Source organism: Cydia splendana, chromosome Z (assembly GCF_910591565.1).
Source record: "Cydia splendana chromosome Z, ilCydSple1.2, whole genome shotgun sequence".
Taxonomy (NCBI): Eukaryota; Metazoa; Arthropoda; class Insecta; order Lepidoptera; family Tortricidae; genus Cydia; species Cydia splendana.
Window position 1 is genome coordinate 5,653,542 of NC_085987.1, and position 15,060 is coordinate 5,668,601.

Here is a 15,060-nt window from a genome sequence, read left to right on the forward strand (position 1 = left end):
ATCAACCTTCTAGGTTGCGTAGTTACAGAGATATGATTTTTTGAAAATAATGTTGTGAAATGAGCAACTTTACGATAGAGAAGTTTTAAGTTTAGCCGCCTAAAAAACTATGTTCCTGAAGTAAGTTACATAGTTGACTACAAATAATAATGCCTTATATATCTGAGATTAAAAAAATATTGCGACTTGTTCTGTAATGCAAATAGAAACTTTTGATATCGACTGATTTATGTGTATACTAACCAATCTCTTGAAAATAAAGTTTTATTTCATTTTCACGATTGATTGCAATGAGCTCTCAAGATTTAAATTTTATCTATTAGAAAACGACACTGACAGACAGTTTAAGCAAAAAACAATACCGATTTAGAGGTGAAAATGTATTTTCTGACTTTTTCATATAAAATCACAAAATTGAATATTTTTACTTTTAATGTGACACACAATCAATTTTTCTGAGCACATATGAAAGAAATTCTGTCATTCAAATGAAATAAATCCTAAAACCCCAACTAAATACTATATTTAACCCCTTATGCCACTTTAAACTTACATAACAATAACAGTATTTGCTCCATACATTTACGAAAAGGTACCTTATGGAAATAAATCTAATAATACATCACTACAAAATATCAATCATATTATAGTTTATCTTTTATGAATAGAAAATATTAATTTACATTAAACTGCCCCCAATTTAATTAGTTCTTCGTCATAATAATCTTAAAAAAGACCAATAATTTGTATGTAATGAAAAGGTACCTTGTGGTCAAGTTACATGATGAGGCATGATGATGATGGAACAGTTAGGATAAACTAATAATATTTTGGGGTTAAGATGGTATAAATCGTCTATTTCTTATCAATAATATATTTCGGTTGCTATTGAAGATAAGCGGCATTGAGGTTCAATGACCTCAGATATTCCATAAGGTAATGCGTCGGGTATTGGCATTTTTCAGCAAACCAATGGCTGATTTACTGCATGCGACCAAACCAAATGAAGATTATTCTAGTTAAGAAAGACTTGACGAGAGTAACTTTGGTATAATAGCAGTCTACTTGGATTTGTGATGTCGGTCTATGTACGGTTATAAATGTTATAATATTTGCGAGGCGCCCCAACCAGAACTGAAATTATCAAATTAGTTTTGCAGAATGCTAATACAGTTCTCTACCAAACTTCTTTTCCCGTATTGACTAGTTTTTTTGGGAATTTTCAATCTTTTTTCCATAAGGTACCTTTTCTACTAAACTCTGAGACGACATTACTAGGCTTATAACTAACTTATAACAAAAATAAAAACAGGTAAACAAACGTTACGCATTAAGGTTTCAGATCACACAATAAAAAAAAATTGAGCATTTTTTCACCTCTTTACAAAACATTTAATATCTCCGAAACTAGAAACCCTCATAAGGTACCTTTTCCCGTGGAACGTCACAAATGTTCTCTAGTAGGTTAGGGTTATTTTTTTTTTGATGACCCTAAAAACGAATCTGCTCCCAGAGATAGGTAGGTTAGAGTTATTGGCTGACAGCGTTTGGTTTTTTACTTGTAGTTTTTTAGATTATGTTTTAATTTTAGTGTTTTTGATATTTGTTATATGTGAAATACCTACAAGTAACAAATATAATTACTACACTATTAACATACAGTAACAAGAAAATATTATTGTAGATATTTAAAAGAACGAAAATTATAAGGAAAAGATTAATTTAAAAATATTAAAAATAGGCGATTGCGGAAAAAAACCATTGGGGAAATATGGGAACGGAGTAATTACCACCGAGAATGAATGATTTCGGGAAATTATGGGCAACGCAAAATATGAGAACGGAGTAATTGCCTCGAAGAAAAAACGATTTTCGGAAATTATGGGCCACACTCGCGCACGAAGCTTCTTAGTTGCAGTTTACAGGTTAATTCAAAGGTAATGTTGGTTTCCTAACATAAGTAGAGTTAGACCAAGAAAAGTCTGCAGAGATTTTGACACTGGCACAAATAACATTGGCACTGCGTGTGCTGTCAAAATCTCTGCAGACTTTTCTTGGTCTAACTCTACTTATGTTAGGTTAGTCTTAGGTACTCTATCAGCTTTTCTATACAATTAGTATGGCGACGTGGATACTTAAGGGGCATCGACCGTACACTGACATCGGGATGATATTTTTATCATGTTATTTAGTAGTCATCGTGCGTCTCGCTTGCGCCAATACATGTACGGACAAGAACGAGTGAAATGCACGATAACTAAATGACATCAGTTAGTTGTCTTTCTGATATCAGTGTAAGTTTGAATTGGCATGTTAGCCAAAAATTGTTTCGTATGTCCATATGTTCTACTCTACAGGTCGCATATCTAAACCAATTCCCGAATTTTGTAAGCAATTGATAGTTAAGTTTTTATGGTCGAATTAGATTCTCTAAATTCTTCTAAACAACGGAACCATACATTTATTCAGTTTTAAGCTCTGCTCGCGAGGTCTACAGCTCACAGAGCCACTAGTTTTACTTAAACTAACACTCAACAGAATGTCCATATTAAGATTTTTGTTGGGAATCTCGCGGTGTGGCACCGTCCATTCCTATTTATGACAATGTTGCCAGATGATAAATACTCAGCAGTCGCAATTCGAGTCTTGTAGTTTACGCCTCAAAGCTTAAATTAATTCACAACACTACACTAAGTAGGTACCTAATATGTGAAAGTAGAAAGTCCTTACACCTCTGCGTTGAACCTACTTCTAATATAACACCCCCCCCCCCCCTCCCCACGCAGATAAAGTCCAGGGCAACAGCTCGCCATATAAAAACAAAGCTTAATTAGCATTTATTCTGTTTTAACTCGATTTAATCAATTTGTGTAACACAAAGGAATTGGATAACAAAGAGTGACGCGTTAACAAAATACTTACCTTCGTGAAATCACAGTGCCCATGTCTGTAACCGAGACCCTTAGTATAGACCAGCGGTCGGCAACCTTTTTGCAGCCAAGGACCACATAGTAGTTAACGAAGATGACGCGGGCCGCACTTTGGCAATATTTGTGACTTTAGCAGACATTGTCGTTCGTCAATATTACATACAAAATAGCCAGGAGCCACGCGGGCCGCAAGCGAGAGGTTGGCGGGCCGCTGGTTTCCGACCGCTGGTATAGACTATCAATAAATTTAAACGAAATCTGCACTGTCATATATTATTTATATTACTTACCTGAATAAAATTTTAAACTACAAAAAGGATACAAATTACAATTTAAATTAATTTCATAAAAAAAACTTTATTTATGAAAACAAACTGCTCCCTGCCGTTCCCGGTGCAAAGGTGCCCGTGATGCTCGCAGCATTTCCATGCTGGAATTGGGTAATTATTAAATTGTGTAACAACAGTCAATTGGACTCTATGGCATTTTAATTGTTAAATTAAAGTACCGTAAACTGGGGTTACTTTGATTCGTGGGGTAATATTGATCATCGATTTTTAAACTATAAGGAACACGTTTCTGAACGCTTTCATCATCTATTTTTGTTAAGCATGCCAACCACATCATCAAAAGTTTAAGTTCGCGTTCAAAAATCAGCTCCCTGTTCCTCCAAAATCGATGATCAATGTTACCCCGCGAAGCAAAGTATCCCCATTCTACGGTAGGTGGTTGTTTGGACCTATCCTTCAACAATAATGTTTTTTTATTATATAGGAGGCAAACGAGCAGACGTGCGCCTGATGGTAAGCGATTATCGTCGCTCATGGACACCCGCAACATCAGAGGGGGTTGTAAGTGCGCTGTCGGCCTTGGGAAAGTACCAACCAACATGGTCTTTATTACCCACGGGTCTCTGCATTAACATAAATTAATGTATACATATATAAATACCGGTTTTATTAAAATACTGAAATTCCAGTCTTCAGGCCCTCATTATTATTGTGTTCTTCGCGAGAAATGGATAAACTATGAAGAGTTTAAATGCAATTAAAAACTCCACTTGGAATAACGAATATTAAACTAAACTACCTACCTAGTCGTTTTATATAGGTACAATCGCCATCAGATGTATCAGAGCGGCGAGGTGCTCAAAAAACCTGAACAAGCACTCTAACGCCTTGACAATAGAGGCGTGTTCAGATATTTGTGAGCAGCTTGGCTGCTCCGATATATCTGATGGCGACTGTACGTATGGGTACTAGAGAATATTTGGTGTCGTTTTTGTTCGTCAGATTTGATAAAATTTGGTGAATAGATGGAGTTCCCTATTCTGTGCAATATAAGCGCAATTTCACCGTGTTTTGGAAAACGCAAGATGCTCCATTTTGATGTTATGTAGGTATTATCTTATTTATTTTATTTTATTTGTTAGAAAAACTTACAGCTAGAATAACAAGTTAGGTAATAACATAGAATCAGTAAGCCAATTACACGTTTCCACAGGTAGATTCATCTTAGAAAAGGCTGTATTAGACTTATATCGACCTGGATATGGACCGTGATTTGATAATGATATACCTTTTTATATTGTTTTCGAGCTCCCGATATTTCGACGCAGTTACATGCATCTTGTTCACGGGTAAATGAACATAGCGGTCCATATCCCGGTTGATATAAGTCTAGTGTAACTAACCGTGAACAAAGCCGTGAATCATTCAAAAGCTATATTATACATACAGCTCAGAAGCTGTATGTATAATATAGGTTTTGAATGATTCACGCCTTTGTTCACGGTTAAGAAGTTTACACCAAAAAAACTAATATTTGTGTAGTTAAACTATAAATTTAACTACACAAATAAAAACATTTAAAATATTTCATCTGGACGTTAGCGGTAAAAAGGTCTACTCAAACACGCGTAGTTATATTTTTTAAATTGTTATGGAGGTAAAGTTGAAAAAAAATCATTCTGTTTTATTGGATTTATGGAGCGTTGTGGAGTTTTTGACTTTAATATGAGTTCCGACGAAATAATGAAATTAATATTAATTGTAATCGTAGGCGTTGGAATTGGCAGCGTAAGCAGAATTGATTTTAATAACTTGCTGCCTCTGCCGCCAAGTCAAAGACGAAGTATGTAAGTATCTGGTTGCTTATGGCAATTGTATGATTTCAGAAACTAAGAAAAATGGCTTACAGTTTATTAGAAACAGTTTTGTGGCATATTTTAAATGAATGTAACTACAAATTCGTCAACACTGTGGAAATTATACTTATTTACTCCGTGCATAAAGCAACTATGTATGTGAAACATGATATCAACATGAAAGACTATGTAAACTTATGTGACGAAAACGACAGTCAGACGGATACAAGGCGAAAAAATCAAAGCTACATGAAAATATACGGGTAGTAAAAATACACGACTCGTGTAAAACATACGCGTGATAATGATATAGGTACGTGTTGGTTATATTTTGGGTGTACTTTACTTTTAGTTTTTCTATAAATAAAATTTGGGTTTCGTGGATTTTTTATTTTATTTATTTCATTGCATGTTTGAGAAAAGCACTATACATACCTCGGCGGGAAATGGGGTTGCCCGCGCTCAGACCTACCCGGGGTCTATATGTCTTCGGCCGGCAACCCCTTTCGTCCCGGCCTCTGTAGTAATGTACTATTAAAATTTTAGGCCACCGATCAATTAAAACTTCCACTTAGTTATTTATAATTCCTTCCAATTTCATCTATAACGTTACCAAAATATCCGATATTAAACTTTCGTGAGACATATTTTAAACATGTCGCCAATAGCGACTTAAAATTCAAGTTAGCGAAACAGTTGTCGTATATACAATTTACCAAAATATGTTAATAAAAACCGACCAAGTGCGAGTCAGACTCGCGCACGAAGATTTCCGTACCAGTAGGTACGCAACAAACAGCAAAAAAAATCACGTTTGTTGTATGGGAGCCCCACTTACATATTTATTTTTCTGGTTTTAGTATTTGTTAGCGGTAACAGAAGTACATCATCTGTGAAAATTTCAACTGTCTAGCTAGCACGGTTCATGAGATACAGCCTGGTGACAGACAGACAGACAGACGGACGGACGCCGGAGTCTTAGTAATAGGGACCCGTTTTTACCCTTTGATACGGAACCCTAAAAAGCATCATCATGAACAGAGTAGGCCGAATGCGTATGCCGTAGGTTTGTTTTAGTAGGTGCGATGTTTGCACCGCTATATTTGATGTAGATGACGATTGTACAGCCAACAGTAGAACTGTAACCACTTCTAAACAGGTTAGGTATAGGCAATACAATTTAAACACACGATGTAATAGCAAATTAGATAATTTTGAACACTTTGCTCGCTTCTGCTGCTGACACACAAATACACAATAATTATAAACCTCCGGTATTTCCATACAGATGGCGCTAGTGGGCAGAATTTTATGCATATATGGTATTAGGTAGTAGGTATGTAGGTATGGTTTGATTAAAGAGCGCGATACGATACGTTTTCAAGATTTATATTCATAATATTTATGGCATTATTTAGGTGTCGACTATTAATGGCTAAGTTTCAATGTTTATTAAATAGTGAATTTCACATTTCGCACACAATTATACACGGTGGTCGTATCGTTTAGTAACATGGCAGTTTCAATTTTAAAAACATTCGTGGGTTGATTGTGAACACGGTAGGTAGGTAAAGTGTATTTTTTTAAAGTAATGATCATATTTCACTGACTTTTTCGAATCATGAAGTGTTGTCTAATCCTTTTATACTTATGTAGGTAAGTAAATACCTAACTCTTCTCATAAGAACACTTGACAAACAGTTTATGAGCCAAATCAAAATAGAATAACTATAGATAGCAAAAATGTAAGAAAAAGGCCTTAGGCCCTTTTGACATTCACTATAACCCGGGGTTAACCGGTTAAACCTGGAGTTATCATTGTTACCAATCCAACACTGACAATGACTCCAATTTGACACTGGGTTAACGGGTTAACTGCTTAACCTCGGGTTAGTGGGATGGTGCAATCGCTCTTATAAAAATAACATTAAATGTTAAATTTTCAGCATCACAACAACACAAGCGAGCCAAATCAATATAGAAGCGATACTATCAAGTCATAGAGAAAATTATAAAGTAGAATCTCCAACATGGATAGGAGTGGACAGTTATGCCGGATTCATTCCTGTCAAAAAGGAGTATGACTCGAATCTCTTCTTCTGGTATTTTCCGACAAGACACGCAGGTGATGACACGCCGTGGATAATATGGCTGCATGGAGGACCGGGGGTGTCGTCTTTAGTTGCCATTTTTGAAATAAACGGTCCCTTCGCTGTAAGAGGCGATAAAGGTAAGTATACAACGTGTTTACGTGTTTACCGACCCTTGACATAATGGAAAGAGTCACGTGACAATTCATTCATGCTGGGGCTACAAGTTTACTTACCGACCCAGAAATGCATAAGAAATTATCATTGTCAGGCGACAATTGTCAGGTGATATAACATCTGTATTCAAGGAGTGACGCTTATTACGATACTTCCCCTTTGAAACAGTCGGTACTTTTGAAATTGACGTGGAATGTTCTCTTTTTATTATTATTATTACAAGCTTTTATTTAGTTTCACCTGACCGTTGTCTGTCGGTCTGTAATCAAATTTTGGAAGTTAAATTTGATCCACTTCCCGGTTTCCGATTAAGCTGAAATTTTGCATGCATGTATAAATCGGATGACAATGCAATATTATGGTACCATCGAGCTGATCTGATGATGGAGACAGGAGGTGGCCATAGGAACTCTGTGATGAAACAGCGCAACCTAATTGTGTTAGGGTTTTTAGAATTGTCTCGATGAGTATTAGTTGTCTGTCGTAAGAAAAGTACAGTCAGCGATAAAAGCTTGTACCAAAAATGAAATTTTTGCCAAAAACTTATTAACAAGCTTTTATTAGGTCGACCTGTATGTAACTAACTATGTAATGGAAACTAAGGTAACTAATTTAACCATCTTCCAAGGATTATAAGCGTCATGAAAATTGGCAGCTGTATGTGGTTCTGATGATAATACAATAATATGGTACTGTCGAACTGATCTGATGATGGAGACAGGAGGTGGCCATAGGAACTCTCGACCTGTATGTAACTAACTGTAATGGAATCTAAGGTACCGTAAAACGGGGTCAACAGAAATCGCGGAGTGAATAGAGAAATTTTGAACTTTTCGTTTCAAGTTGTTATATTTAAAAACGTACATCTCTAAAATTTGATTTTTTGGTATACGTATATAGTAGACTATTTATTCTCTACATTGATACCAAAAGAACTTAATCAACCTGCCTAAAAGTTAGATTTTTTTGACTCTAAAGTACGCTCTCGCCGAGGTAAGAAATCAAGCCTGTCTGAACTTTGTTCTGGCGGTAAATGTTTTGACATTAACTAAGTAAAAGTTAGCTAACCTGGTAATATAGTATCTGTAGTATCTAAATAATAAATAATATCACTAATTTTCTCTATAATAAAGCATTTTTTTGCAATAAACTAATAACAAGCAATTTTACGTGATAAAGGGGTCAATGGACACCCATATGGGGTGAACAGTTACGTCATAGGGGGTGATTAGATACAACAAAGGGGTGTAAAGACACGCCTTGGGGGTTAAAAGACACGAAAAAATAATTTTGTGTCAAATAGCTGTTTAACAGGTATATATACCATTTGCCAATAGAGTATCAACATAATCACGACCAAATTCGATGCCTATGACAACTAAAACTTAATATTTCTATTCACCCCTTTCTTGTGTATATCGACCCCGTTTTAAGGATATGGAGAAAACAGGTAGTTTTCTTTGATTTTCTCTGAATTGGGTAGGTAAACATTTATTTCACAAATGCAAAAGTGAAGAATTAACCAAGACTCAAAAAATGATATCAAAATTTTTACTTTTATCATTTAGATTATTGGCGAAAATCGTCCTTGAAGTTGAAAATCGTGTCTTTTCACCCCGTTTTACGGTAACTAATTTAACCATCTTCCAAGGATCGTAGCGTCATGAAAATTGGCAGCTGTATGTAGTTCTGATGACAATACAATAATATGGTACTGTCGAACTGATCTGACGATGGAGACAGGAGGTGGCCATAGGAACTCTGTGATGAAACAACGCAACCTAATTGTGTTAGGGGTTTTTAGAATTGTCTCGATGAGTATTAGTTGTCTGTCGTAAGAAAAGTACAGTCAGCGATAAAAGCTTGTACCTAAAATGAAATTTATGCCAAAAACTTATTAGATTATAATTAATGTAGCGCAATCTTCGTCATAATTTTTTTGGTCTTATTATGCCACTCTTCTTTTCTTCTATATAAACCTTATTAAGTCTGAAGACTTACACCTCTATTTTGAACTTATTATTATTATTTCAAACTGATTAGGTTCGTATTATGTTATAAACAGTTAAGATCCGTCCAGATCTGACGAAGGCAGCACACGCACAAATGAGCAGTAAGCGAATCCTTTCACCCAGTCAGAATTATTCACATCAACACACCTCTATTAAATTTACAGTGTATTTGAGGAATTCTTCGTGGACGAACGACTACTCAGTGTTGTACATAGACAATCCTGTCGGTGCCGGCTTCAGCTATACACGTAACGATAAGGGGTATACGAGCAGTGAGGCCGAAGTAAGTATGCCTACGGCAGCATGGCCCAGATTCTCGCGACCTAAACGCGTAAGCGCCATGAATTTTACGGCGCTTAATACGACGCGACGTTGTGGTCGCGTGGTACAGGTTGCGATTGGGATAATTTCATTGTTTGGTATGGCTTCTCTATATGGTAAAGGAGCCCAAGAGGGGATTTTTGTGTTTACTCGACCGCGTCAGATTAAGATATGAATGATATCTTGCTACCCCGTGTAGTCTACCTTTACCCCTTTTAGCCATCTATGTTGAGCCCTTGGTTGGTGGGGGGTTCGTGGGGGGTTCAACAAATTGTTAAGCAGATTGTGGATTTGATCATATTAGCCCAAATTAACGCTATAATTGTGGTATTACTAAATCTGATAATTATTTGCACGCGTTTCCTTAATCTGACGGTTACAATGTAAAAAAAATTAGGCCTCAAACTTGTGTTCGTCAGATTAAGCAAATGCCTACAAAAAAGTGTTATACCGGGTGATTCAGGAGACGTGAGCAGGACTAATACTGCGCATTTCGTAGATTATAAGCAACACTTTCGTATCAGTATTAGTGAGGTTAACGTTAATTTTCTAGTCGTGTTGAAAAAAAAAGTTATTAATTTATTTACGACATGCGTGGTCACCCTAAAATTAGAATACTAAACTACCGATATTCTGTGTCAAATTGAATGTCACCACTGTCATCGCGGTCTGGTTACTTTTGAAAACTCGTATCTCACTCAAGTTTGACAGTTTATTTTCTTCGTAATCAAAAATTAAAGAGGTTTTATGCTTATTAATTAGGTCTTGTAGGGTGACCATGATTGTAGAGGATTAAATTTGCCCTCACCAAAAAGTTAAAAAATAGGAAAAAATCTGGCTGTTTCACCTAAATACGACGGTGATCGATCAATTATCAGTTACTGAGTGTGCAGGATTAGTCCTGCTCACGTCTCATGAATCACCCTGTATTAAGTTATAGAAAAAATATAGCATTAACGTGGACAAAAACGTCCAAACCCATAAACTGTTTTAACGATTTTTTAATCCTCCACCAACCTCCCGAAATTTAAAAAAAATTGTAGGCGCTTTCCGGCTCGCTGGAAAAAAAAAAATTATATAACTTTTTTTCTTCTTATCATCTAATACATATTTCGATTCCAATAAGTCTGTATGATGCTCGAGTAAATCCCGATTTAGTATCGTGGGCTCCCCTACTAATAGTAATAATAACTCAATGATCCTTATGCCATCGCCAGGCGCCTCCACCAACTTGACAATTGTCACCAGGCACTGGCAATTCCCTGAACATTTCCGGGTCGAAAAGTACCTAATGACGATATCTAGCATCTATATTTACTTGTTGGACAATTGTCACCGTGGTAAAACGGGGGACGTGGGTTTATTAACTTATGTCAATGTTTAAGGATAGCAATACTTTTCTCTCTTTACCATTAAATACAGGCTGTTTTTTTAATGACCCGCAATAATTAACGGGGTGGATGTATATAGGTCATACTGACTTCAGTATTAAGATCTTCAGTATTAAGTAAAAGTACTTGGGGACGGGACACTCTGACAACACCGATTGTCGTATGTGTGGCGAAGAGGAAGAGACAGTAAGACACTTAATGTGTGAATGTCACGCCCTCGCCAGACAAAGAATGAAGGACTTTGGAGCAGGATACCTGGAACCAAAGGACTTTAAAACGCTACCCATGAGCTCCATCATCCGACACATGGATATGGTGGGTAAAGCTCTTGAGTAGTTGACGGATCTTTTCTAGGGGGTAACTGCACAAAAGATCCCTATGGGTCGAAGTGTATCCGCAAGGGCCCCCGAAAACAATAAGATAAGATAAGATAAGTAAAAGTACTTACTTTTACTATGGGAAATACAGGATTTATATTTGTAGGTAGGCGACCAGCTGCTGAAATTCCTACGGAAATTCCTGGCAATATTTCCTGAGTTGCGTCAACGGCCACTGTTTATCGCAGGCGAGTCATATGCGGGCAAATATGTTCCTACACTAGCTGCGGCATTGCATAGAAACAAACATGAGCGAGCCCATCAAGTCAATTTGAAGGTATGTTTGCAAGCCTTATTGCAAGGATTTAAGGACTATAAAAGCCAGATCACACCAGCTGCGAATGCGTAGACGTGCTCGTGCGCCAAATTGTTAGAGCCGTGCACGCCCACGTCACGCAAGCGGTGTTCAGTTTCTTATAATAATCTATCACGTGCACGTCTACGCGCATGCATCTGATGGGCAAACAGGCCTTCAATGTTCATATGAGTGATATCGGCTTCTGTTTGTGCCGGACGAGTTCGCATCAGTGTAGTATCGGCAAACTCTTGATTTGGCATTTTGGCTTCAATATGAGGGCCAGATCATCTGTGATCGTTTACAATGCTTACTGCATTGAGATAAAGTATATAATCAGTTAAATGTTTTGTTTTTTACCGCTATACAAAATGCTAAATTGATATTTGAGTCAGCTTATTCCCAAAGTTTACTCTCTGGCACAACACCCGCCTGGAGAAATACTCTTTATTAGTCCTCTCTACTCTACCTACCCATGGCTTTTAATACCTACGTATGATGAATTTGCCAAATATTTCTTTACAATTAATTATTTCGCGTATATTCCAGGGTGTGATGATAGGCAATGGGCTGATCGATCCGCGAAGCATGATTCACTACACGGACTTGTGTCTCGTCCTCGGCCTATTGGACGAAGAGCAGGGCACAGTCCTAAGGAAGTTGGAGACGGACACCGTAAAACTCCTTGATGCTGGAAGAATGGTGGATGCGGCTAATGTAAGTACCTTCAGAATTCATTTAAGTCATTTTAAATGAACTCCACACACTTCGAAGTGACAAAGTGAGGTATATATCTTAACATTTTCCCCGTAAGAAACTTAAAGACCCGGGGTTCGCCGGCGGGCTTAGGATATTCCAAAAACCGGTATTGGCGCTAGTTAAGGATGACTCACGCTAGAACAGTGCCCGGGCCGATGCCGATACCTACTTCGTTTTCCATAATTTCTGTCGGATTCCTCGGCTGCTGTTAGTAAATATCTGCTTTAATTATGTTTAGATTTAACTAGCGACCCGCCCCGACTTCGCACGGGTTAACAAATTATACACTTAAACCTTCCTCAATAATCATAATTACTCTATTGATTGGTGAAAACCACATGAAAATCCGTTCAGTAGTTTTTGAGTTTATCGCGAACAAACACACAAACAGACAGACGCGCGAGGGACTTTGTTTTATAAGGTGTAGTGATTTAATGTTTAAAATACATTTCAGAAATTCAACGAGACAATAGAATACATCAAAAAGCACAGCGGCGTCAGTTTCTTGAACTTCAACGAAGACGGACCAGCAGTGTACACGTTTCTGGACTTGCTGAATAAACCTGACGCCAGGCAAAGCCTCCACGTTGGCAACGCCACGTTCAACGTCAACAACCAGCTGGTTTACCAGAAAATGTTGCCGGATTTTATGAATACAACTAAACCTTTTGTGGAAGAGCTGCTTGCACATTACGGGGTACTTTGTTATAGGTATATATATGCCTTTGAATCATGAACACCCCTTTAACGTATTCTTACATGACAGTTTTTCTCTTTTTGCATTAATTTAATTGATAATTATTTTTGCTCTATTAAGCGGAAGCGAGGTTTGAACTCAAGTTTCTTTTTTCTAAATAAAGACTCATAAGTACTGTGAGTTTTTGAGTAGGCCAAAGTATAGCGTAACATGTTCAAACGTCAAATTTCATAAAAATTGGCTTCTTTGACGTTTCATGTAGCAATGCATTCGGCTGTATGGTGCAGTTTGAATCCGAATGGTACCTGACGTCCTACAACTTACACGTATTCCTCGAATAGGCGCTGTTGCCCCATAAGACTTTGTCACAACTTTAATTTGATTTCAATGGCTTTAACGTACCTGCACTTACACTTCAGTGGGCAGTTCGACGTGATCCTGCCGTACTGGGGGTCGAAACACACGTATGCTTCGCTACAGTGGTCCGGTCGAAGTGAATACGACGAAGCCCCACGGACGCAGATGAAAGACGATACGGGTCATGTGGTGGGGTAAGAATGTTCTATTTATAAAAACCTAGTTTGATTTATTAAACTAGGATGCTATTTGAGTTGACAAATTAACAGAACACAGCTAAATTATAGAAAGTAGAAAAGGCGGCAAAATAAAAGTTATAAAGTAATCACATTTTATTATTACTTTGGTAAAAATTAAACGCCTCATAGTTAGTAGTTTCCGTTGCCTACCTACGAAGTATGTATACTTTTATTTAACCCCATAGTGATTCTTTTTGTGTGATGAGGAGGGATGAATGCCATATAGGCAAAATAATGTTAGGGATGAATGTTGATGGACGTAGAGCAGATGGTAGACCCAAAAAACGATGGATGGATTGTGTGAAAGAGGATATGAGAAAGAAAGGAGTGAGTGCTGAGGTGACGAAAGACAGAGGAGAATGGAAGAGAAAAACATGTTGTGCCGATTCCACATAACGTGGGATAAGGGCAGGGAAAAAAAGAGTGATTGTTTTTCTGTGTCTTAAAAATATGTACCTACTTAAACAAAAGTTAAAATCAGCAACAAAATCGTGCAAAACCGGTTTAGTTAAAATCGGCAGTGAAAATGTTATAGACAGACAAAGTATAACTTTCGCGTATTTAATATTCTTTAGCATATTTGTATTTCAAAATAATGCATTGATATCAGGGATGTTACGGATGCAGATTTTTTGACATCCGCAGATGCGGATGCGGATGCAGATATTTAAAGGCTCACATCCGCGGATGCGGATGCGGATGTCAAGATATGGTAGGTACTTACAAAACGTCAAACATTACATTTTAGTAATTTTTATTAAAACAAAACCGTTTAGTATTTGAGCAAGAATATAGGTACCTACGTTATATTTGATAAACGGTAAATTGGGCGACATTAGGACAAATCCTCCACTGTAGACCATTTCGTTATAGTAAATAACGAAATTACCTAGCACTTACGCTGCCGCTAAGACGTTCTTGTACCGATTTGTTCGAAATGCGGATTTTGAAAATAATGCGGGTGCGGATGCGAATACTGGCAACATCCCTGATTGATATCAATTTAATGTTACAGTTACAAGAAGAGCGGCGGGCGGTTCACAGAAGCGTTAATACGGGGAGCGGGTCACATGGCCCCAAAAGATAAGCCTCTTGTGGTCAAAGCCATGATCGACGATTTTATACATGAATACAGCAAAACAGTTACTTCCTGACAACTTTAAAATATTAAACGATTATTATGGAATAGAAAGCTTATGGAAATACATACTTACTTTAAATTATTTAAATTCTAAGTTATTAAAAGAATACCCAGTCCAGAACGTCCCG

General features: G+C 37.2%; 2 protein-coding genes across 2 annotated transcripts in view; both read left to right on the forward strand.

Annotated features, from left to right (window-relative positions):
* LOC134804313 (chymotrypsin-2-like) overlaps positions 1–15,060 on the forward strand; it is an 80,035-nt gene that overhangs the window by 37,277 nt on the left and 27,698 nt on the right. The window lies entirely within an intron of this gene.
* On the forward strand, positions 6,620–14,993 carry LOC134804177 (vitellogenic carboxypeptidase-like). The gene is made up of 8 exons (XM_063777106.1): positions 6,620–6,732; positions 7,023–7,306; positions 9,520–9,638; positions 11,551–11,721; positions 12,289–12,456; positions 12,953–13,209; positions 13,615–13,746; positions 14,807–14,993. Exons 1-8 carry the CDS (start codon positions 6,698–6,700, stop codon positions 14,943–14,945), a joined length of 1,305 nt encoding a protein of 434 aa, XP_063633176.1. The 5' UTR covers positions 6,620–6,697; the 3' UTR covers positions 14,946–14,993.

Excerpts from the sequence above, each read along its gene's own strand:
- LOC134804177 (XM_063777106.1), top strand. The coding sequence starts at position 6,698 with ATGAAGTGTTGTCTAATCCTTTTATACTTATGTAG. Across the intron at positions 9,639-11,550 it reads ATACGAGCAGTGAGGCCGAA|GTAGGCGACCAGCTGCTGAA; the intron begins GTAAGTATGCCT and ends TTATATTTGTAG. Across the intron at positions 12,457-12,952 it reads GAATGGTGGATGCGGCTAAT|AAATTCAACGAGACAATAGA; the intron begins GTAAGTACCTTC and ends AATACATTTCAG.